The sequence below is a fragment of the Orycteropus afer genome, unplaced genomic scaffold, assembly GCF_000298275.1.
Source record: "Orycteropus afer afer isolate SDZICR_OR568_19922 unplaced genomic scaffold, OryAfe1.0 scaffold00060, whole genome shotgun sequence".
Taxonomy (NCBI): domain Eukaryota; kingdom Metazoa; phylum Chordata; class Mammalia; order Tubulidentata; family Orycteropodidae; genus Orycteropus; species Orycteropus afer.
In genome coordinates this window covers 4,294,279-4,320,215 of record NW_006921647.1, presented here as the reverse complement: position 1 = coordinate 4,320,215, position 25,937 = coordinate 4,294,279, and the positions used below count along the sequence as shown (strand labels likewise).

At 37.2% G+C, this 25,937-nt stretch overlaps 1 protein-coding gene across 1 annotated transcript in view; it reads left to right on the top strand.

Annotated features, from left to right (window-relative positions):
- Positions 1-25,937, top strand: part of CHD7 (chromodomain helicase DNA binding protein 7) — a 171,813-nt gene that overhangs the window by 80,779 nt on the left and 65,097 nt on the right. Inside the window, exons 3-6 of the mRNA XM_007939476.2 lie at positions 4,019-4,160; positions 13,777-13,914; positions 14,977-15,042; positions 20,824-20,879. Coding sequence (XP_007937667.1) covers positions 4,019-4,160; positions 13,777-13,914; positions 14,977-15,042; positions 20,824-20,879 — 402 coding nt within the window. The remainder of the gene's footprint in view (positions 1-4,018; positions 4,161-13,776; positions 13,915-14,976; positions 15,043-20,823; positions 20,880-25,937) is intronic.

Sequence of the window (25,937 nt, the reverse complement as noted above, 5' to 3'; positions counted from 1 at the left end):
AATTGGAGAAATACAGAGATATACATACTCAGAGCTTTGATTTTAATACATTGCAGTAATTTACTGTATTTTAAAGATACCTGTGTGAAAGCATCATGTGGCATTTAGATGGAGTGCAGAGGACATAATAGATCTAGACTTTGAAGCTAGAGAATGCTCCCAGGATGAAAAGTACTCATGCTGAATCCTGAAGATAAGTAGGGTGAGGGGAACAGGGGTAAGAGAGATAGGTGTGTATTTGAGAGAGTGGTTCTGCATGTCTAGAGCATAAAGTGTAAAGACTCTGGGGGCTGTGGGCAGAATAAAAAAATAAAGCTGATGTTGCCAGCTGCAAAAAACACAGAGGGCCTTGTATACCAGTACCAGGTTTCTTGGACATTAATGCATAGGGGGTTGACTTTCAGCAGGGGAATGATTCAGTCTGATCTGTACCTTAGTGAGATCTCCTGGTGGCAATGTGGAGGATGGATTTGCAGGTGATGTTTTGGTTGTGGTGCCATGACACCGAGCTAGGGGAAACAGAGAGAGAGGGGCACACTGTCTCCAAGGCCAGTGCCATTTGGGGCTAGAAATAGCTTTCCCACACAGGCCTCAGTTTTCTTGGGGTCCTCACTGGCTTGCTGCAGGCTGTCTTATGGGTTGCTGTCAGGGGCAGTGTTGGCTAGCCCAGTAGGCAGCCATCACGCAGCTGCTGGAGGTACACTGGGGCTTCAGATCTGTGCCAACAGCTCAGAGCCTCACCCCAGAGTTGTGCTGTTGGTTTATGTCATGTTTTTTGTGGATAACATTGTTGTCTCCCCAGCCACAAGAGCTGCCCTCCTTTTGCATTCAAGCTTTGGTTATAATTTGGAAGAGGGATGTGCATACAGCTGTGTTTTGGCTTTGACAGTAAAAAACCCTTGCTGATTTAAAGGACGTTGGTGAAGGTGGAATCTGTGTCCTTTCTCCACCATTCTGACATTGGGGAGCCCTGAATGTGGAAGTGAGGAGATGAGGCATTGGGGAGGCTGTCAGAGTAGTCTTGGTGAGAAGTCATGCATGTCTGAACTAGAGCAATGGCACAGGGGATGCAAGGGGCATGGTTGGTGTACGTTTGCTTGTTTGTTTTTCTAGATAGTGGTGGGAATGTCAATAAAGAATTTTCTTTCTATTCATTTTGCTTCAGTGAAGTGGGATCATGTCTATAAGCCTCTGCAGTTGATTTGGCCCAAGTGAGACCAAGTTACAGCAAGAGAATGTTACCTGATTTCGGCTGTTTGGCTTCTCAGATGTGTTTGGGGATTAGCCGTGTTGACCAGACACTGGTAAAGTGTTCATGCATTATCTCATTTAAACCTCATTACAAATCTTAGAGGAAGGTACAGTTGTTAACCTTATTTTACAGATGAAGAAACCAAGGTGCAGGAACATTGAAGAACTTGTCCAGGGTCATAAAGGATGTAGTTGGAACTTGAACTAAGGTCTGGCTGACTCAAAGCAGTGTTCTTCACTACTGCATTATCTTACCTTCAGTTGATAAAAGAAACACTTTGACTTTGAGTCTTCTGGGCAAAGCTCTTAGAATAACATTTAGGTTAGCAAAGACAGTTTGATTTATGTAACATTATTTTGCCCATGATTTTAATGTGTTTGGGTGGATATTGAAAATTTGTAGCTTTTTTTTTTTTTTTTTTTTTTTTGTCTGTTGGTGTCATGAGAATATGTTAGCATGGAAATGCTTAGGTATCTCTGAGCCCCATTAACCTTGCAAAGTCTAACGAGTTTAGAAATCTTGAGGTAATCAGATCTGGTGTAAGAACTTCCCTTGGCCTACATGCTTTTTGTGTAAGCATTTGAAGAGGTGCTGACTTTTAGCCATTTTGGAGTTTCCACGCAGCCCCTTCTTAGGAAGGGCAGATGGAAAGTCATTAGCACTTCTCTCCTTCAGCAGATTGATATTCCATCAAACCCAGGCTCTGTCCTCTTCAGGACAGTAAGCCTTTCACTCATCCAGGATAGGGTACCAGGTCACAGTAACTACCATGAAATTAAATTGTGTGCTTTGCTTGGTTGTGGAGAGGTCACTGGGAAAAGCTCGAGCTGCCAACTCATTTTACCTGGCAGTGGTTCAACTCTTTGACAGGCCTACCTCTGATTTAAACAAATTTGAGAAATATGTAAAGTTTTGGAAGCAGTTTTGCACTGATTTGATAAAAGAAACCACAAAACACTGCAGCGCAGGTGTTGAGAATGTTTGAAAGCTGATTGAGGGAAGCAGATGGCTTTAGTCAGTGGCATCCAGCCAAAAGAGCAGGTGCTGGTCACGTGACTGCTGGTTACCAGGGTAATCTGATTGCTCTTGGCGTGCAGATGAAAGGAAAGGGGCCCAGTGTTCAGCTGTAGTATTGTATAATTTGTGGCAGTTAGAGCGGAAATAAATGCTGGAAATGGAGCCTCATAGTAGGGGAGACTTCTGTCCATGTGTAGCGTAAACACTAGGACAGTTGGATGAGGGACTGTTGTATGGATTTTTTTTTTTTTAATTTAAAAAATATTATGCTTTCTGTAGATCTTTTGTGAACTTAAAGTTTTAGAATACTGCCTCTACTCCCCCAAGTTTAAAGAATTCTTTAAGCCTAACTGCTATTCACTATGATCTTGAATTGTTTATTTCCTTATGTGGCTGTTTACCTGTGCTAAGATGTTGACAAGACAAAATAAAAATAAGCTCTGAGTATTCTTGAAAAATAACTAGTTTAAGACTATAAACTAATTTGCTAGTTAGAAAAAACGCAGATTTTTAGGTATATCATGGATACTTTATTAAAAATTTGTTTTGAACTTTTTCATGATATATGTTTTACTTAAAAAAAAAAAAGCATGTAGATACTCTGGCCTTTTTCTTTTTACTATACCTGATGTTGAAAAAAAGTGCTGTTTAATGCGTGCTGTCAGCACACTGTTCTGGGCATCTGCAAACTCCAACAGATTAAGTTTTTAAAGGTTTTTAAAATAATATCTTTATTTTCCAAAATTCATTAAGATTTTAGGTTCTCTAGAAATAGTAAAAAAAAATCATCAACACTGAGGGTTAGATTATTTTAATTGTTAGATAGCAACTGATAATGATCTTAGAAAGTCCTGGGGCCAATTTATCCTGATTGAGGTGGCAGTACTATGTGTAAATTCTACGAGAACATCAGATAAAGGTTCTAAAGGTGATGATGGTAAACTGAAAGATTTTTCTTTAAAGTTTACACATGTCTTTTGACTTATGTAACATTCAAATCCTATTAACATGTGATGGAAACATATAATAGGACATGTGCTTTAATTATCAGGTTTGGTTTGCTGTATTTTTGTATTTTAGTCACCTAGCTTTTGAAAGTAAGTCTAATTTTGACTATGGCAAAAAAATGCCTAGCATCCAAAGATAATGCTTAGTTTTAATAAAGAAAGCTCTATTATGTAAAATTATGAAGAACAGAAAATTGCTGTATATTTTAATTACATTTGAAAAGCTTCTAAGTTGGGTAAAAATCTACCTAGGTGGTACTAAAGAGCACACCTTATAGTAGTGGTCCAAAAAAGACTTAAATACAAGCATGTAAAACTATCCACAAGAGACATAAAGAAAAAATCATTATATTCTAGTTTTCTTGATAATTTTTAAAGAAAGTATTCTGCATTTTAAAAACTTGATAGCAAAACTCCTTCTTAATCTTATTTTTCATTATGAGTTGGTGTATTGGCAGGGATTTTGCATTGTCTAGATGAAGCAATGTGCTGTGTGTGGTATTAGGAGTTTATGTGTGCAATTTCTTTTTAATTAGGTCAGATATTTACTAAAGGTCATCAAGATAGGGTTTTGCCTTAAAAACTTAATTGAGAGTACCACTTACCTTTAAAAGGCTGAAGTGCATTGATTTGTAAATTGTCATTGACCCTTTAGGGATATGAATGTGGGAGATATAAGGCATGGGGCATATGGAAAACCACATTAAAAAGTGAACACTAAGTGATCCACTTTGAATTCTAGTAATAAGAAACCTGATTCAGAAGCAAGTGCTTTGAAGAAAAAGGTCAACAAGGGAAAAACAGAAGGTTCTGAAAATTCAGACTTAGAAAAAACACCCCCACCATCTCCTCCTCCTGAAGAAGATGATGACGCAGGTGTTCAGGTAATACTATTATTCTGATACCCAAGCCTTGATTATTTAGTATGGGTAACTTTAGATGTGTATAAAGTACCACAGTAGACCTTCCCTGTCTTTGTTATAGAGATGTTTTTAAGCTGTCTTTATTGTTGTTTGGAATGTTATATCCATGTGTGATGAGAGTGGCAGGGCCAATGTGAAACTAAACTCCTGACCAGGATGTTATGGTTTTGCCATCTTTGCTTCCATAATAAAATTGAGAATATATGTTTTGATGTATGTGTTTGCTATCATTAATGTCTTGGTTAATATATTAATCAGTTTGGTTAAAGCATCATTTACATTTTTAAGTTTCTCTTTAGTGTTGTTGCTTGTCATTTTTTTATTATTATTTTGCAGAGTAAAACAAGATGTAATTGTTTTACTCTGCTTGTCTTAAGGTTTCTGATGCAGGATGGTCAAAATTTGAGTTATATTCATGAGATACTGGACTTTCTATGAACAAGTCAGTTACTTTCTGAATGGCAACTCAGTAAAAATTTCCCATGTTAGATTCCCTTGACTTTTGAAAGAATTTATGGGAATGAGTTGACAAACTACCCATGAAATCAGTAGTAGGAATTTTGGTTTTCTGTGTGTAAAGCACACTGCTTTTCCTGATTGGACAGAGAAGGATCCTTATATATGACAGTTAAAAATTATTTCCTTGTTAGGTTCTCTGGAAACATGCCAAAGTAGTCCACTGGGATGGCTGGGAATGTAACCTATGTGAATGACATCTGAGTTGGCCTGCAGCAATTCTTGAGAAGTCCTGTTGGACTAAGAAGCTGGCCTTCCAGAAGCTTGATTGATTTGTTCTTATCATTCAGTGCATACACAGTACTTTACACCTACACCCTTTATGCGTTAAAGTTAGAAATAACAGAGTATTTGTGATAGGTAGCTCTAGTCTAAAGAATTTCAGGTATTTTTAGGTTCTTCTTTAGTGGAACTTCCTGTTATCTGTAAGTTCACAGAATCACCAGAATGACCCAAGCAAAGAGGACTTGAAAGGGTAGAGAGCACATGAGCAAATGTGGTTTGATTCTGTTACACAGCTAATATAGTGATCCATCTGGCAGTTTGGGTCAGTTTTGTAATTACCTTTTGTTTTACACATTGATGAAAAGATATTGGGAAAGCTAAGTAGTTGTTTTATATTACTTATTTTAATCACCTAGGAGTATTAAATGAAAATATCTTAATGGTTTTGAATTTTTTTTAATTCAAGTTGTTTTATCTCTATTATATTTGCTTAAACTAGAACTATTGTAACAGTAGTAACTCTACAATGTTAAGAAAATTTATTTGTATGGGTAAAGAAAATTCTGTTACTTTTTCACAAATATTGGTTTTGTTTTTTTAAGTCTTACTTGTATGAATGCAGATTCGAATGGCTTAAAGAAATACTAGTTTGTTTTTTAATTGTTTACTTTTGCATTTCAATTGAAGAAAAAGGCTAATCAATTCAAATGAATATCAGGGCATCCTTTATAAATGGCTAGTGTTTGCTGCGGAAGGAGCTCTGGTGGCATAGTGGTTAAAGCATTTGGCTGCTAATCCCAGGGTCATTGGTTTGAACCCATCAGCCATATCACAGGAGAAAGATGAGGCACTCTACTTCCACAGAGAAGCCTTTCACAGCCTTAGAAACCCGATGGGGGCAGTTCCACTCTGTCCTTAAGGGTCACTATGGCTGTGAGTCACAATTAACTCATTGGTAGTGGGTTTGGGTGGATAACTGCTATCGGTTCACTATCAAATACAAGCCACCACAAATGCAGATTTGATATTGCAGGTAGTACTTTCTTGCTGTCTGTGACACAGGAAGTGATACCTACTGGTTGTTTACTGTTTCTTCCTGTAACACATGCATAAAAGGGTTTAGAGGTAAGAGTCTTGAGTTTTTTAATTTATTTGTTCATACTTTAGTGAATGCCATATATGTTTAGCTAACTCAAAAATTGTGTCACAACTGCTATGAAGTGAACTCATGGAAACACACTTAAATCTTCTCTTCCATATACCTCTCTTAACTATAATTAAGTAACTTTATTAATGGAATCCACATTTAAAAATAAAATCCTCCAAAGTTGTTAGTGTTGATTCAAGAGTTCTAAATTGTGGCTTAAAAGCAGTTTTTTTTTCTTTTTTAAAGCAATTCTTATGTTTCATTTTGATCCACAACTATCATTCAGATCATAGTAGTTTAACAGACGACAATAGAAATATATTAAGTAATGAAATCATTTAATTTTTTAAGGAGCCAACTCTTACTGGGAAATCAGAAAAAGAACTTTGGTAGCTAAAAGAAATGAACTTAATATCAATTATTACATAGGCAGGAGAGAGAGAGAAGCCATATAGCATTTTAAAATTTCAGGAAATTGAGTTCCTGTTGTATTTGGGTTGTTATTACTCTTATTAAATGAGCTTGTATATGCTACTTCCTAACCCCATCACTAGGAAACCCTACGGGCAGTTCTCCTCTATTGTATATGTCAAGGTCACTATGAGTTGGAATCAACTTGACAGCACACAACAACTCCATCACTAGCACACAGATGAATAGTGATGATAACACAAAGTTATATCACAAGGTTGAAATGAAGAGGGATTTAACCTCATAAAAATTAAATCTACTAACACATGATTTTTTTTTTTTTTAAGAAAAAACTCCCTGTTTTATTATACTGGAACGTTTGTTTAGTATTAGGGTAGGATTTAGTGTAAAGTGGACCTGTCTTAGACCCTGTTCAAGGGTGTTTAGTTATGTCTACTGGTAGAATACTGTGACAGTGTCTGTGGCTGCAGGTGTGGAACCTGTTGACACATCACTGGTTTATCACTGGTGGCATCCTCCTCCTTACAGTAATGGTAGAAGAGTGAAAATATAAATTAATCCATTTCAGTTTAGTCAAATTGACATAATGAAATACAGATGTTTTGCTAAATTTCACAAAATTAAAATGTTGTTCTTGATAATATTTAAGTCTTAAAGACTTAAGCAGAGCCAGGAAAGGGAGAGAGCAGGAGTGGCCGGGGACCTCAGGAGTGGCAGGATATCCAGGTAAAGGGGCGGGAGGTAAGGCTAGGCCCCAAGCCCCCTAGAGCCAGGAAAGGGAGGGAGCGGCCGGGGACTACAAAGTGGCAGGCTCCAGGTAGGAATTAGGTAAAGGGAGGGCACAGAATTTTCCAACAGATGAGGTCAACAAACTTGTCTGTCAGTTTGTCATCCTGTGGGGCTTGTATGTTGCTGTGAGGCTTGAGGCTGTGCCACTGGTGTTTCAGACACCAGCAGAGTTGCACATGGTACACAGTTTTCAACGCAGCTTACAGATTCAGACAGACCAGGAAGAAGGAGGAGTCCTTCCGTTTCTCAAGAATTGGCCAGGGAAAACCTTATGAATAGCAGAGAAACAGTGTCTGATACATTACTGGGCAACTTTATGAATAGCTTGGAAACATTGTCCAAAATAGTACAGGAAGATGAGCCCCTTGGGTCAAAGGCAATCAAAATAGGACTGGGAAAGAGCTGCCTCATAAGAGTAGAACCAACCTTAATGATATGGATAAAGTAAGTGTTTCAGGACCTCCATGTGTTGATGTGGCATGACTCCAATTGAGGAGAAACAGCTGCAAACATCCATTAATAATTGGAACATGGAATGTATGAAGTATGAATCTAGGAAAATTGGAAGTTGTCAAAAATGAAGTGCATGCAACACATAAAAATTGATATCCTAGGTATTAGTGAGCTGAAATGGATGGGTTTTAGGCATTTTGAATCAGACAACCATATGATCTACTATGCCGGGAATGACAATTTGAAGAGGAATGGGGTGGCATTCATCATTACAAAGGATGTTTCAAGATCTGTCCTGAAGTACAATGCTGTCAATGATAGGATAATATCCATACATCTACAAGGAAGACCTGTTAATATTACTATTATTCAAATTTATGTACCAACCATGAAAGCCAAAGATGAGGAAATTGAAGATTTTTATCAACTTCTGCAATCTGAAATTGACTGAACATGTAATCAAGATGTGTTGCTTATCATTGGTGATTAGAATGCAAAAGGTGGAAACAAAGAATCACTGATAGTTGGAAAATTTGGCCTTGGTGATAGAAATAACGCTGGAGATCCCATGATGATAGAATTTTACAAAACCTATGACTTATTCATTACAAATACCTTTTTCAACAACACAAATGGTAGCTATACACATGTACTTCATCAGATGTAATACACAGGAATCAGATAGACTATATTTGTGGCAAGAGGAGATGGAAAAGCTCAGTATCTTCAGCCAAAACCAGGCCAGAAGCTGATTGTAGAATAGACCATCAACTAGTTATATGCAAGTTCAACTTGAAGACAATTAAAACAAGTCCACAAGAGCCAAAATATGACCTGGAGTATATTTCTCTTGAATTTAGAGACCATCTAAAGAATAGATTTGATGCATTGAACACCAGTGACTGAAAACCAGAAAAACTGTGGGATGACATCAAAAGCATCATCTATGAAGAAAGCAAGTTGTTGTTGTTGTTGTTATGTGCCGTCGAGTCAGCCCCGACTCATAGCGACCCCTCCTTGGGTTTCCGAGGCAGTATCACTACGGAAGTAGGATTGCCCAACCTTCCTTCCGAGGAGTGGCTGATGGGTTTGAACCGTCAGCCTTCTGGTTAGCAGTCAAGTGCTTTAGCCACTATGCTACCAGAGCTCCTGAAGAAAGCAAGAGGTCATTAAAAATACGAGAACGAAAAGAAAAGACCAAGAAGGATATCAGAGGAAACTCTGAAACTTGCCCTTGTGTGAAGAGTAGCTAACGCAAATGGAAGAGAGAGGTGACAAGATAAAAGAGCTGAACAGAAGATTTCAAAGAGCAGCAGACAAAGCCAATTACTGTAATGAAATGTACAAAGACCTGGAGTTAGAAAACCAAAAGGGAAGAACATGCTTGGCATTTCTCAAGCTGAAAGAACTGAGGAAAAAATTTAAGCCTTGAGTTGCATTATTGAAAGATTCTATGGGCAAAATATTGAATGACAGAAAGCATCAAAAGGAGATGGAAGGAATATACAGAGTCACTGTACCAAAAAGAACTGGTTGATCTTCATCCATTTCAGGAGGTGGCATATGATCTAGAACCAATGGTACTGAAGGAAGAAATCGAAGCTGCACTGAAAGAATTGGTGAAGAACAAGGCTTTGGGAATTGACAGAATACCCATTGAGATGTTTCAACAAATGGATGCCCCGCTGGAGGCACTCATTCAGTTATGCCAAGAGATTTGGAAGACAACTGACTGTAAAAGATCCACATTTGTACCCATTCCAAAGAAAGGTGATCCCACAGAATGTGGAAATTATCGAAAAATATTATTAATATTGCATGCAAGTAAAAATTTACTGGAATGTTTCTTTAGTATCAGGGTAGGATTTAGTGTAAAGTGAAGTTGTCTTAGACCCTGTCCAAGGGTGTTTAGTTATGTCTACTGGTAGAATACTGTGACTGTGTGTGGCTATAGGTGTGGAACCTGTTGACACATCCTAGTTTATCACCGGTGGCATGCTCCTCCTTATAGTAATGGTAGAAGGGTGAAAATATAAATTAACCCATTTCAGTTTAGTCAAATTGATATACTGAATGAAATACAGATGTTCTGCTAAATAATTGAAATTTCATTTATTTGAAGATAATTAAGAAATGTTTGCAGTAGTATATTGACAGAAAACTTCCAGAAATACATGCTGGATTCAGAAGAGCATGTGGAATGAGGGATATCATTGCTGATGTTAGATAGATCTTAGCTCAAAGCAAAGAATACCAGAAAGATGTTTACTTGTGTTTTATTGACTATGCAAAAGCATTTGATTGTGTGGATCATGACAAATTGTGGATAACATTGAGAAGAATGGGAATTCCAGAACACTTGATTGTACTCATAAGGTACCTGTACATAGACCAGGAGGCTGTCATTCAAACAGGAAAAGGGAACACTGCATGGTTTAAAATCAAAAAGGGGGTGCGTCAGGGTTTTATCCTTTCACCATTCTTATTCAATCTGTATGCTGAGCAAATAATCTGAGAAGTTGGACTATATGAAGAAGAACGTGGCATCAGGATTGGAGGAAGAATCATTAACAACATACGATATGCTGACAACACAACTTTGATTGCTGCAAGTGAGGATGACTTGAAGTACTTATTGATGAAGATTGAAGAATACAGTCAGCAGTATGGATTATATCTCAATATAAAGAAAACAAGAATCCTCACGACTGGACCTGTAAGCAGCATTACGATAAATGGAGAAAAGATTGAAATTGTCAAAGACTTCACGTTGCTTGGTTCTACAATCGACACCAACGGAAGCAGCAGTCATGACATCAGACGACATATAGCACTGGGCAAATTGGCTGCAAAGGGACCTCTTTCAAGTGCTGAAGAGCAAAGATATCTTCTTGAGGACTAATACCTGACACAAGCCATGGTATTTTCAGTTGCCTCATATGCATGTGAGAGCTGAACAATGAATAAGGAAGACCGAAGAAGAATTGATGCTTTTGAGCTGTGGTGTTGGTGAAGAATGGTGAAAGTGCCATGGACTGCTAACAGGTCTGTCCAAGAGGAAGTGCAGCCAGAATGCTCCTTGGAGGTAAGAATGGCCAGACTTCGTCTCACATACTTTGATCATATTGTCAGAAGGGACCATTCCCTGGAGAAGGATGTCATGCTTGGTAAGGTGGAGGGTCAATGAAAGAAGGGAAGGCCCTCAACAAGATGGATTGACACTGTGGCAGTTGCAATGGGCTCAAGTATAGCAAGAATCGTGGAGCTGGCTCAGGACCAGGCGATGTTTCGTTCTGCTGTGCCAAGGGTCACTATGAGTCAGAGATGATTCAACGGCACCTAACAACAACAACAACAGGAAAGAGGGCCCAAGAGCAAAGTTAGTGGAAGAAGAGCGTGAAAGCTGTGCCTGGGCCTTGTAGCCCTATTGCTTTCTGGTTCTTCTTTGGAGGGGAAGTAGCTGGTTAATGGTGATGTTAGTTCTACTAATTGCATTCATCCTTAATATGTATTGTGTCCTGTTCTGAATGCTTTAAATGATTTCCCTCAGGTGAGTTCCACAATATCCTTACAAGGTAGTTAATTATCATTAACTCCATTCTACAGATCAGGACGCTAAGGTCCACATTGTTCAAACCTAGGCACTTAGCTCCATTCCAAGGTCAAGCTGCCCATCCTCCCTCCCTCCAAAAAAAAAATCCCTGCCATCGATTCTGACTCATAATGACTCTCATTGGGTTTCTAAGGAAGGTTGGGCAATCTACTTCGGTAGTGATACTGCCTCGGAAACCCTAGGAGGGGTCGCTATGAGTCGGGGCCGACTCCACGGCACATAGCAACAACGACATGTCTTTATGGAAGCAGACTGCCTCATCTTTCTTGGTTAGCAGCCATATGCCTTAACCATTACACCACCAGAGCTTCTGCATCCAGTGATGTGGAAAAGTGTCCCAGAGAGCTGCTGCACAGCCCCAACATGGGATTACTTGATCTGGGCAGCACTGAAGCTTTGTAGTGGAGAAGGGGGGTCAAAAGAGGAACCCTGGCCTATGTGGCTACTCCCTCTTGCTAAGCCCTTGGTAATATGTGAATAAAACATTATTTAGTGTTCAGAGTCAGAAGGACACTCTGTAGCTATGCTGCCCCATGGCTGTGTACTTGTTATAGTGAGCTTGTATTGTGAACTCTGCTTTGAAAGCTGAGAGGGCACAGACTTAATAAACTCTTTGAAAAAGGTGCTGAGTTTGTGGTCATGGTCTGAGAGCTGGAAGTACAAATGTATCTGTCACTCCTTTGGTGTACATACTGGCAATTTTGCCTTTCTCTGCCTCATTATCTCACATGAAAGTGTTTGTGCCCAGTAAGTTCATCAAGCTTTTTAATAAATTTTACTTCTTAATTCTTAGAGAGAAATTTGTGTAAGTGTTAACTTTCCTCAATTTTTTTTCATTTCTTTTCCTTACTTTGCGAACTCATTATATAAATTGTAATATTCTTGTGTCTATCAACAATTTAAAACATACAGATATCATTTTTAAATTATATGTTTTTACATACACATATTAAGGAAAATGTCTCCTATTTTTAATTAACTTACAAGAATAATTGTTTGTCCAAACTTCAAACAATATAAATTACCTTGAACCGAAAGTACAAAAGTCTACCCCTTTGCTCCATTTGCTTCTCTCCATAGAATTAACTGCTATTAACTTTTTTTTCCTGTTTTTCTGTTGTTGTGTCTTTCTGCTGTTATTGGAAACATAGTAATATATATCTATCTATATCTATCTATCTATCTATTTTAGCAAATATAGAAGCAAAGATAAATGAGCAAGACATACAGTGTTTTGGTCTTAAGGAGTTTTGTATATTGGTGATCCACATATACAAGTATATACACAAGTTTTTTATTTATCTTAAATAGAATCATAAGCTGCTTCTTGCTATGCATTTTTCTTTTTTAGTTAACAATTTACATTAGAGATATTTCTATGATATGGTTTATGGGAGTATTCCCATAGCATAGTTTATGGGAAGTACAATAGCTGCGTCAAAGGGTTGGCATGTTCTAAATCTTGATAGATGCTACCCCATTGTCCTACAAAGACTGTACCTGTTTGTATTTTGATCACAGGAGTATGGAGTCCCATTATTCCAGTAATCCTACTAATATTGACTCTTATCAATCTTTTACATTCTAGCTAGTATGATAAAAAAAAATGTTTAAAAAGTGAATTACTCTTCATATTCATTCACTATAATGTCTGCCATTCAAATCTTCAACCCTTCAAAAATGTTCAGAATATTTTTGTGAGGCCCAAGAGTGAAATACAGTTTCAGTTTAAATGTCCTTGTTGTATAGTGGTTAAGGCATTTTGCTGCTAGCCAGAAGGTTGGTGGTTCGAGCCCACCAGCTGCTTGCTCCACAGAAGAAAGATGAGGCAGTCTGCTTCTGTAAAAATTTTTAGCCTTGGAAACCCAGTGGGATTTGCTATGAGTCAGAATTGATTTGATGGCAGTGATTTTGAAGGTTTTTTTTTTTTTTTTTTTGGAATATTTTAACAGTATGTGTGTAGAACTTTATGAATTACAAATCATATTCTGATGCATCTTTTTGTAGATTTTATTATGGGAAATATATAAAAATGTATGAAAGTGGGGAGAATAGAATAAAGAACTCATATGTACCCATCACTCTGCTTCAATATTGCCTTCATATTTGATCATCACAAAAGCTGAATTAGGGATGAGATGTTGTTATTTCCATTTTCCATTTGAAGGCCCTGTAGCTAGATGTGGCAGAGCCAGAGCTGTGACCCAGCTTTTAACTCCACATCTCTGCCCATTCCCATTATATTTGTTGCCCCTATGATCTTGCAATGTGATTTACCGGATTAAAGTTTTAAGCATCTCTTTAAGACTAACTTTTTAAGGATATCATTTACCATTCCGAGAAGTTATAAAGGCTGTATTGGACTGCTATTAAACATCTACACTGTTGGGGTTTCATTTTAGAAGAGACGTTCCAGCAGGCAGGTGAAGAGGAAGCGATACACTGAAGACTTGGAGTTCAAGATTTCAGATGAGGAGGCAGATGATGCAGATGCTGCTGGAAGAGACTCCCCTTCAAACACCTCCCAGTCAGAGCAGCAGGTGAGCCATCAGGTGTGGATGATTCGGGTGTGTGTTTCAAAAGGTGAGCTGCAAATTTGCTGGCTTGAATCAGAGAAGTTAAGCAGAAGCATTGGACTTTCAACTGGGAACCTTCATCTAATGTTGGCTTATGTGGTATGGGGAATTAGTCATTTAGCATTATCCTTTAAAAAGCCCTGTTTACTGAAATGTATTTTTATACATGCCTGTGATATGTAATTTGACACAATTTTGGAGAATTAATGGTCTATGCTGAGGAAAGTCAGAGCTGGGATATAAGGCAGCTGGATTTACCTCTGAGAATTCAGTGATGTAGCTTCTGGGACTTTAATAAACCACTCAGGCTTGTCTCCTGCTGTTAAGCACCGTAAGAACCCCTTTATGAAATTACTGCCTTGTAGTTCCCAGCAGGACATACTTTATTTTCTGTGCAATGTAAATGATGGATAAAATAGTTTATAGAAAATGTGGGTAGTAATGTAGGATTGATTATTATAAAGAGCTCTCCCTGTTTGTTTTTATTTTTATTATTATTATTAAATAATGCTCTTTCTATTACTACTTTAGTTAACAAATGGGTAACTCATTGGAAGATATATTAAATACAGTTTTGTATTTGATTTGGTAATTTTTACTATGTTAAATTGTTACATAGCATTTTATGTGACCTGCTTGGATAGAAGCTGCCTACAATAACAGAATGATGTGTATATTTACCCCATAGGTATAGTTGTATTTTTGACTGCTGTCATGCAGAGCTTATTTTCCCTTGGCAGCTGGAGTTTCTGAATACTCTCTGGCTTTAGGGACCTGTGCTAGTCCTTGTAATTAAACCACATAATCATGGAGTCATAAACACAGAGCTCTTCCTTTTGCCTTTCCGAGAGTGAGATTTTTGTTCTTTTCAGTCATATTTCCCACTGGTAACTTTGTACTTGGTGGTTTGAAGGGTATGAGTTGAAAGAGTGCAGAGGGAGAGTCAAGAGGGAATGACCTCTGGCTTTTGTAGCTTAGAATGACACGTTTTCTACTTGAGTTGACTCATTCTACTTTATCTTTCAGGAATCTCTTGATGCAGAAGGTCCAGTGGTAGAAAAAATCATGAGTAGTCGTTCAGTCAAAAAACAGGTAAGGTTCTGGAATTATTTTTTGCTTTATAATTTTCTCTTGAAATTCTACTATTGCAAAGTAAAACTTACATCTAATCATGCCAAATTTACTAGCTCAGTATAAATCTTTGACATATTCAGCCCCAAATAAAGTTAAAGTATATCAAACAATCAGTGCTTTAGTTATACCATTTAAGTAGGCCAGAAACTCAAAGGTATCCTTATGTGTAGCACATATAGAGTTATAGGCTGCCTTTATTCCTAAATGCCACTCATAAAAATCATAAATATGATTTGACCTTTCATATCTCTTAGGAAGGCTTTTTTTTTTCTTCCCCTGTGGTAAGATACAAGTTATGTTTATCATCATAGCAAATAGATATTTTCTCATACTTTTTTGTACTATTTTTCACATATAGTTGATATATTCTTTAACACCTTTATTTCTAGTGCAGAGGAGTTTCTTTGTGTAATTTTTCAAGATAATGTCTTATTCTTGAAAATTATTTGAACTTCATGTTGATCTGAAATAGTGAGCACTAAGCACCTGTGCTTATATGTCTGATATAATCTTGGCATTGAGAGACTCTTACTCTTCAACAAAGAACTCTGATAATGCTAAATTTTCTTTTACTGAGGAATATTTTCCCCTTTGATCCTATCCATTCCCTAGCCTAGTTTGAGAAAATGCTTCATTCATTGTGAGCTGTCTCATAGACATCCTGGCTGCATTTACATATTTCAGCAGTTTCTCTAGAATGTAGTGACCTTTAGATATATGTCTTTCGGCTTGAATGTGAATCATTGTCACACCCACAGTTCTTTGTTTTTATTTGCTTTTGAAGCGAGAGATGTACAACTTCATCCTTTTGACATGTAAAAGAAGCTGCTGCTTGTATTAGTAAAATTTATATCAAGTGTAACTTCTCAGTGAGAGGGATGAGGAATGGAAATCTAAGTGAAATAGATTTATCACATAGGAAACCTTTGCTATTGAAATGCCACTATCTGGAGATCCTTTATAATGGTACTCTACCAGAGTAAACTTCTCTTTACTCTTGTTGCAGTCCTCTTTACTTTTCTAGTGTCTAATGAAAGGTATGGATTTTTATCAGAATATAGAACTCTAGTTCACATGAAAATAATCAAGAGCAACATGTCAGGATGTTTTCGAATTGAGTGTGGGGTGTGGGGAAGTATGGAGTGGCTGTCTGGTGACTTTTTGAAAGTGAAGATTTCCTTCCTGATGAATCAAATGATAAAATCTCAGTGAAATTTCCCACTTGTTCAAACAGAAATGACCGCTCATTAGAAAGGTTGCATTTCTGTGCTACTAAAGACTTTGTTGTTTATGGTTGTTATATGCCATTGAGTCAGACCCAACTCATAGCGACCCCTCCTTGGGTTTCTGAGGCAATATCACTACAGAAGTATATTGCTCAGTCTTCCTTCCAAGGAGTGGCTGGTGGGTTTGAACCGCCAGCCTTCTAGTTAGCAGTCAAGTGCCTTAGGCACCACTCTACCAGAGCTCCTACTAAAGACTTTAGAACAGTTAATTTGTGAGTTGTAGCCATATGATAAAATTTAAATACTTAACAAGTATCATTCCCTTCATTGAATTGAAGTGACCTGTTTGAGTAAATAGTTTGTGGTTTGAATGGGATATATTAATTTTCATTCTGTTGGTAGTACTTCAGTAGGCATGCTCAGAACATTTGGGAGTTCCAAATTATAATTAACTCCATTATTCAAAGAATAATGACTTAGACTTTGCATTTTGTAGGACTTTGCTTTTTCCTTCTGTTTTGCCCACTTTAGGTGTGTGTGTTTTAAACTACCCTTTAAAGATAGGTGCCAATGGCTTAGGAATAAATATTATAGCTATTTATGGCTACGTTTATCTTATCATAAGAGACTGAAAAACACTGTGACTGTACATGAGGGTGGAGTGTTTGTTGAGTTGGTGAATTTGAAGGTGGAGAAAATTAATGGAAAAATTCCTTTGGAAGGAGAGAGAGGCTGTGAAACATAATTTAAAGTAAGGAAGAGAAGTGGAGCTCATTGATTGCTTGTAGATTACTGGTATTTCTGAAAGGATAATTTAACAAAAACTTTAGAAGGTATTTTTTTAATTGCTAGTGTTCTTGGTATAGTTACTTTTCAACTTTAATAACATTGGTAGAAAGTCTCACAAATAGAAACAAAAAGAAATTTGAGACCTTTCTGTGGACTCTAGTTATACCTGCTGTTCTGTTTCCTATTACCATAAATAATTTAAGAATTGGCTGCATAGAGGTGTCTTTATCTCCCCTGGCAGCACTAAAGCAACTGTCTTTGGGTTTTCAGAACCTGTCCTGTGCAGTGCTGACACATAGTGGGGACAAAATGTTTTTCAAATTTAGTTGACTCATTGCTACAGCCTGAGAAGAAAGGTCCAATATAATGTAGTCATGGAAACCCAGACCTCAGCTGGCAAAACGTCCTAATTCAGCACTTTGTGTTGAGTAGGGATAGTTTGGGCATTTTTATCACTCTGAAAGCAAATTAGTGTTCATAAGACCCAGTGAGAGGGTTGATATTTATATTTGAATTTAGGGATTGACTTGATGACAGTGAGTTTGGTTTTTTTGGTAGAGTATACAGGTGTCAGGCCAGAAGAGGAAAGGATTCATATCTGTGCCTTATCATAGCCTGTACTGAGGTGCTATCTTGGTCTTTTGTACATTTTTTTTTTTTAGCAAACCCCCCACCCTTTTTTTTTTGCTGTTGTTGTTGTTCTATACTTAAGATTTGTTTCTTCAGTATGACTGTAATTTAGTAATAGGATGCTTAAGAAAGGTCATTCCTTCTTTTAGGCCACAAGAGTTGTCTTTCACTTAGTTTTAGATTCCAAGTGGCAAAAGGAGTCAATTTTTTGGCCTGATCAAGGATTCTGGTTCATGTGAACAGTGGGACCAGTATGGTTTACTGTGTTTAGAGTTTTATGTTTCATAGGCCCAATAAGAATTTCCAAAGACTTTCTGGAGTCTAATGAAAAGATATTTCTCAGTACATAAAGTTATCAATTTATTGATAACTGACCAAGAAATAAATTTGAGTGTTTCCTGTGTGAAAATGGTGCTTTGACTCCTTTGTTCATTGGCTCTGCCAGTTAAAGCCTGACCTCTGGAAATTTGCAGGGATCTAGGAGTTGTTTTTGGCTATCATCAGAGGCTGGTCAAACTGACTACCATTCATTGAATTAATGATGAGTCTGAGAGGTTATGAATTCACACACCTTTATTAATTGGTAGAAAAGGTGTGCATGTTCATATTTATAAAAGATGAAGGATGAATGATAGTTCTATTTATAATTCCTGAGACAAGAAAATGGTGATGAAGTCTGTGTGGTCCGTTTAACAAAATGCAATATTATTTTTCAGGACAAAAGAAATGGGCCCTGGGGATCATTCTGTACTGGCTTCAGGTACTGCTGAGTTAGGTCTTGGAATCTGATCCGTTCCTACCAGACAGTTCTAGACTCTCTGTTGAGGCATTTCTGCAGCAGATTTCTAGAGGAATAGCTGATCATTACAAGCAAATGGATATCAGTGTATGAGGGATAGACTGTTGATGGCTTTAGGAATCAATGCTTTCTAGGAACAGAACTATGATAAAATGAAAACTCTCTTCTTTTAAAGAGTTGCTCCTGTGTGGTTTAGTGTCCATTAAGAGATTATACAATGATGAGACCATAGAGTAGAAGGAAATTAGAGAAAATGATAGAACATAGAAATAATAAAGTCTAGTCCTTTTACTACCTCAAAGATAAAATTCTTTCAGAAATGAAAGAAATATAGTCAATATCAAGAATAAAAACAGTAGAGTCAGCATTTGAGTTCCATTCTAGGTCTGAATGTCATGAAATTCTATCTTGTTTTTCTTAGTTGCCATTGAGTCAATTCTGACTCGTGGCAACCCCATGTGTGCAGAGTAAAGCGGCTCTATGGGGTTTCCAAGGGTGTGACCTTTTAGAAGCAGATCATCAGGCCTATCTTCCGAGATGGGTTTGAACTGCCAGTCTTTTGTAGTTGAGTGCTTGTTAATGCCACCAAGGTACTCCGTGAAATGCTATAAGAAACATAAAAAGATCAAGTCCTAACCTTACTTTCCATCTTCTTGGTCCTCTGTGATCTTACTTTTGCTTTTGTCTTGGAATCTCTAATTCTCTAACAGGATGATGTATCTTGAAGTAGCTGCTAAAATGTGTGAGGAGAACAGGGGGTTTTGGGATTAGAAGAAAGTGAGCTGGGGCCTGGGTAGCTTGTCACTAAAATTGACTAGAATTTATCTGGAAAATCATTCTGGATTTATGTTACTGGTTCTTAAAGGCATCCAACAAACTTTTCATTTTGGATAAGACTAGACCTCTAATACATAGATGATGTTCTAAATACATTGATTAAAATGACAGCTTTATAGTAATGGCCTTTTATTAGATCCAGTAGGGCAAAACCAGCTTATTAATGTGTGTTGACCACATTCCTAAATATACTGTCTTATTAGTAGTCCTGAGGAAGGTGAGAAAGCTGTTTAAAATTGGGGTTTAGCTGGTACAGGTGAGGGTTTAAAAGTTTTTTTTTTTTTAAGTTCATGATCTTTGAAAGTCATCTGAAGATTAGAGATTGAGGGTAAGAGTAATCTCTTTGAACAGATCCTGTGCCAGTTTATTATCCAATAGAATTCTTTGCTTTTGTGTGTGGTCTCTGTCATGTTCCTACTTGCCTTATTTTCTTTGAAACTTCTCTGAGGGAGCTCAGCAGCCACATGTGACCCTGAGGGCAAAATTGGGTGCTCTTGTAAGAGTGTAAAAGCAATCCCAAAACATCTGTAAATGGTGTTCATGGTTTACATCCGTGATTTATCTGATCAACTGTGCCAGAAGAAAATTACATACTACAAGTTGTTTAACACCCTAAAGACAAAAGAGAATATATATATATATATATATATATATATATATATATACATATATATATATTTTATATATGTATATATAAAAGAGATACCTAGAATAGCATAGGAGCATTACCTTCTGAATATATTGCAGCAGGTAGGATCAAGGGAGATGTTACTGACAGTCATCCCTTTGACAGTCTTGATTTGGCTGACATGTATCACAATTTTATCCTTATCTAAATATAGTATTTGGAGTGTTAATTTCATTTGGCTGCTGTGTATGTGAGACATCTTGTCTGAGAGATTTTAATTGTACCACTGAGGAGTGCTTAAGCTGTGAATAGTGATGCACTGAAATTACAGCATAAGAACAAGGTTCAGTTTTATATGGTTTCTTGTTTAGAGTTATTAACTATATGGAGGAATAAATGTCTTTTAAATATTTTAAAACATTACAAAACCCACAATGTAAAGTTGCCATGAGGCAGCCAAAAATAATACATATGGCATTCAGGAGAGCAGTTGCTAATTGGCTGCTGCCTGAGAAAATGGTACACTTGGCGTCTACTTAACACTGTGGGTTTGGCAGAAAGCCAAATTTGGGGTCAGGTTGTTGTGAATGAAGCTGCATGTGGTTAGGGAGGAGTTAAAATGATTCATGTCTTCGAAGTTGTAGTACTCTGAGTAGCTTATAGTGAAGGGTGTCGGGCTCCTCTTGCTGCCTTCCACCCACTTTTCCACATGTGCATCCTTAAGAAAAGCTCCCATGCTGCTTTTTTCATTCCAGGGACTAAACAGTTACTTCTGAAATATTCTAGTAGATGTTTTTTAAGTGTGTGCCTGAAATTGTCTTTTGTTACAGAAGGAATCTGGAGAGGAGGTAGAAGTTGAGGAATTCTATGTGAAATACAAAAGCTTGTAAGTAAATGGTGATTTTTTTTTTTTTTTTAATGGGGGTAGGTTTTCAAAATACTGGACAACTACTGGTATTGATTGAACAATACAATAAACTCATGCCACTGAGTTGTACACATGAAGAATGTTGAAATGTCAAATAATTTGTTACATGCATATTTATCACAATTCAGAAATAATAGAATACAAGTTTAAAAATTGATAAAATTTTTAAAAGATTTTGGAGATTGGGAGATTTTGGTATGCTTTATTTATGCCTTGGAGACCACCTCCTACTAGCTTTTGTATCTTTGATATTTTATGAATTTACTTTATTCTGAAAAATGTGTATGAGATGATTGACTTTTTGTTATAAGCAAGAAGTTCTTTTTAGAGGAACCAAAACTCATATGATAATAGAAAAATGAATGAAATAATATTTGACTATCCATGGAAATGATTTTTATTCTGTGGGGCCATCCTCTTTCCCATCATCTGTCCTTGCATTTGTAATGAGAACTCCACTGGTAGATAAAGGCTCTAGAAAATAAGGGATGTCACTGAGGCTTTAAAATGTAGTGAGCTAGAGTCTTACCTGTTTTTTGTTTCTAATTTTTTTTAAATAGTGGATTTGAACTGTATACCTTTTAAAAGACTGAATTGGAAGCCACTGGAAGTTGTTGTCATAGTCAATGCTGCATTATAGATGTAGGCAGTATACCTGGTGCAGGCACACTTACGTCATAGCTTTCTGCAAGGAGAGGAGTAGAAAATATACTTGAGGCAACTGCTAAAGTTTATTGCTGTTGTCAATGCTTGGCTGAATCCTTTGACTATTGTTAATCATACAACATGCTACTATCATTTTGCATGATCTAAATTCATCATGAAGAGGTCAGAAAATGACATCAATTTTAAGTCCATGAAGTCCATGTAATATTTTAATGTTTTTGTTAGACCAGGGACACTACTTTTATGCTAGATCCCATGTAAGAGAAATTTATCAGGCTTCCTAACCTTTTTCAGATGGCATGGCCCTCTGTTAAGTATCAGCTTTTGGTTTCATTTGATGAAAAAGTACTGTTGTAGAATTGAGAGAAGTGGGTTCTGCTGCTGCCAGGTAGGGGCAAGTCCTTCACTCTCTTTAGTTAGGTCTTGGATTTCTCACCTCGAGTATGAGCATGTTTGGACTCAGTATATGTTTTTTTATCCATCTATAGCTTTGTATTTATCACAGTGACATAGGACTGAATAGATGGTCTATTATTAAATATTTCAAAAATGGCTTTTTGCAAAATATGCCAAAGGAAACTTGGCAGTTAATGTTCAACCAAACTTCCTATACTTTAGGAAATTATTTATTTTTACAAATCTATGAAAATATTGAGGAGCTCTGATACCATAGTACCTAAGGCACTTGACTGCTAACCAGAGGGCTGGTGGTTCAAACCCATCAGCCACTCCTCGGAAAGAAGGTTGGGCAATATACTTCCATAGTGATACTGTCTTGGAAACCCAAGGAGAGGTCGCTATGAGTCAGGTCTGACTCAATGGCATATAACAACAACATGAAAATTTTGGTTAGGAATTGCTTAGTATATAACAATTCTAGAAAGGCTTTAGTAACAAATACATTTGGACAATTTTGATGAGCCAGCATAGTTTTAAGGATCAATGAACATTATACTGAAGAAGACTGAGGCCATTCTCTTACCTTAACAACAACCACAGAACAATGAAAAAATACTCATTGATAATGTAAGAATTAAATCATATAATACTTTCTTTAAAACAAAGACCTCGAGTAACTGTAGTCATAAATTCTAGAGTTTAAAGAAAGGCTTTTGTGAGTTGAGGTCAAAACAACTTAAGAAAATATGACCTACCCTGCAAATGGAGGCACAGGGCGTCACAGTTCCTGTCATCCTGCCTTACTGTAGCTGTCACCATATTAATAAACTAATGTACTTCTAAAGAAGTTTTATGAGCATAAACATCTACCCAGCAGAGAAACAGTGAAGTTTCTATGATGTGAAAGTTCAGTGAAACACAGAGTCTGGCAATAAAAAATGTTCAGTAAATGTTAGCTGACACTGTTATTTTGTCCTCTGAGTATGATGAGTTCACACAAGTGGAAATTATGCATTGTACATGATTTCATACAGCTGCGTAAAGAGTGGAGAAGGATTGGTAAGGAGGAGATAAGCTGACAAGGCCAAAGGATGAGAGCCCCCTTGCAGATTCGTAAGTCAAAACTGGAGCAAGGCAGCTTCAGTATTGAATGGAAAAAATTGGCACTGCTGGTAGATACCCAGATCGGTATGGCAGTGGAACCTGGGGTGCCTCAGTTATTGAAGACCTTTAACATAGCCTGTAAAGAAGCCCAGAGAAGTCCACAGTACTCACCGCTGCTTAGCCAGGAGGACAAGCTATCCTCCATCAGTCACTGGACGTGAGGCAAAGAGAGCCCTAAAAAATACCTGTCCTGTATGACCTTAATGAGATCTAAAGGAAATTAAATTTTCTACGAAATAAACAATTTTTGTTAACCTTCTGTTTTGATATAATTTCAAATTTACATACAAATTGCAAAAATAGTACAAAGAATTCCTGTACATCCTTCACTCAGATTCCTTAAACGTTAACATTTTACCACGTTGCTTTCTTCTTCTCTCTCTGTATCTATATGCATGCATAAATATGTGTGTGTTTGTGTTCTTAACCTATCAGTAGTCTGCACAGATGTTAGGCCTTTTGCCCCCAAATACTTCTGTGTGTATTTCCTGAAAACAAGGACCTTCTTTTATATAGCCATAACACAATGATCAAAATCAGAAAATTAACACTGATAAAACACTATTATTTAATCTACAGGCCTTTTCTCAGATTCCCTAGTTCCAATAATATCCTTACAGCAAAACAAAGTTCAGTGCCACATCATGTTCCAGTGTCAGCCTGTTACTCTGGAGTGGCTCCTCCGTGTGTTTTTGTGTGTCGTACACTGGTGTTTCTGAAGAGTATGTTCCCTCAATTGTGGGTTTTTCCGATCTCCCTCCTGGTTAGTTTCAGGTGATACACTTTTGGCAGGAAAACCACAGAGCAACAATATGTTCTCCTCAGGACACATTTCAAGAGGCACAGGATACTGGTTTTTCCCTATACTGGTCTTTGGTCCCTTGGTTAAGGTAGTGACTCGTAGGTTTCTCAATTACAATGCTACTATTTTTCTTTTTGCAATTAGAAGGTATCTTGTGGAAAGATACTTTTGAGACTCTTTAAATATGATAATGGTTGCCAGATGGTGATTTACTAACTCTATCATTCTTTCTAAACTTACTAGTTGGGATTCTACTGAAAGGAAGAGCTTTATCATCTTACCCATCTTTCTTTCTTTATGGCTGTGTGGATTTGTGGCTTCTTACTTTAGAATTAGTGGGTTCTAATTCTTTACCATCATGTCGTTACTTAGTTTGCTTACATTGTCCCAGACTTGGCCAGTGGGAGCCCCTTCCAGCTAGCTCCTATGTCCTTCTGCCTTGTTCCCTTCATTCTCTGATTACTTACTTCCTTTCTGGAAACACAAAATGTTCCAGACTCCTCTTTCCGTATTTCAATGCTGGAACCAGCTATTTCTCCGAGTATCCCTGGTTATTTTCAGCCTTGATTATACTCCAAGGGCATTTAAAAACCAAGATTTAGGCACTAGTTGTAGCTCATTGCTGCTGGGAAGTCCTTACATCAAGGTCCCCTGTAGATAGGGATAAGAGACCTGTGTGCTCATGCACGTGTATATGGGTGTATATATATATACACACATATATGCGCACACATACCTGTATATGCTTTGGTCGCTGCAGATATATACACAGAAATATATATGTGTGTGTTTATGTATATATGTATTTATGCAACGCATACAAAAATACATATATCCATAAACATACGTGTATCTTTCTGTATATATATATATATATATATGCTTATTGTATATATTTACTGTATCTGTCTGCGTATATATCTGCAGCAACCAAGAAACAATGTCTTTATATTTCCAATTCTAGTCTAACACCACAAGTTTTATTCTCTCCTCTCATAAAACTTTTGGTATTGGTAACTCCCTTCTCTGACTGTGAGAAACCTGGCTCTTATTATTCATAATATATTTGCTTATTTTTCAGTCTTAGAATATATAGGAAATTGTTTCATAATTACTGCCCTATATTTCTGTTAACAATAAGTTTACTAACTGGAATTCAGTATTTGTTTAGAGTTTTTGTCTTTAGACTGAAGGCATAGCGGCTAAATCATTGTTCAAAATTTCTTCAGGTTTGTTCTTCTTTTCCTCTCTCTTAAATATGGCTATATTACTTATTTGATACAATTTGGTTTATTTATTTCTGTTTGTATGCCATTTTAGTCCCTCCTCCCCCATCCTTACTGTTGTTATTTATTTTGTTGTTTCAAGTTTCTGAAACATTATGGTTCAAAAGTCAGAACTGTTGCAAAAGGATACTCGGGAAGTATCATGTCCCCTGGTTTCTTTCCTTTCTGCCATATGAGTGTCTACCCCTTCATTTATCCCAGGTTTATCCTTTCTGTAATTTTTGGCATAGGTGTGCACATATACATATATTAATAGGCAGATGTATATGTAATTTCTCCTTTCTTAAAAAAAAAAATAGCATATTATTAGTTCACTTTTGCACTTTACTGTTTTTTCACAACACTGTATCCCTAACACAGTTAATGGGAATCATCCTCATCTTTGTTATAGCTGCATAGAGCTCCATTGCTTGGCTGTACTAAAGCTTATTCAACACATCTCCTAGATATGTGGGCATATAAGTGGTTTTTTGATGTTTCACGATTACAAATAATGCTGTAATATTTATTCTCATGCTGCAAAAACGGCAAGGAGGCCACATGTTCCGACCTCCTCTAATTCCACAAAGGGAAGACAGGGTTACCAGCAGTAACCCAAGGCCTATTACTGCCAGGCCAGACATGCTGCCTCCCTCCAGCCCTTTTACCAACCGTTCCTCCCAGAGCACCCACCACCTCTCTCCTGGGTTCGATAATTCA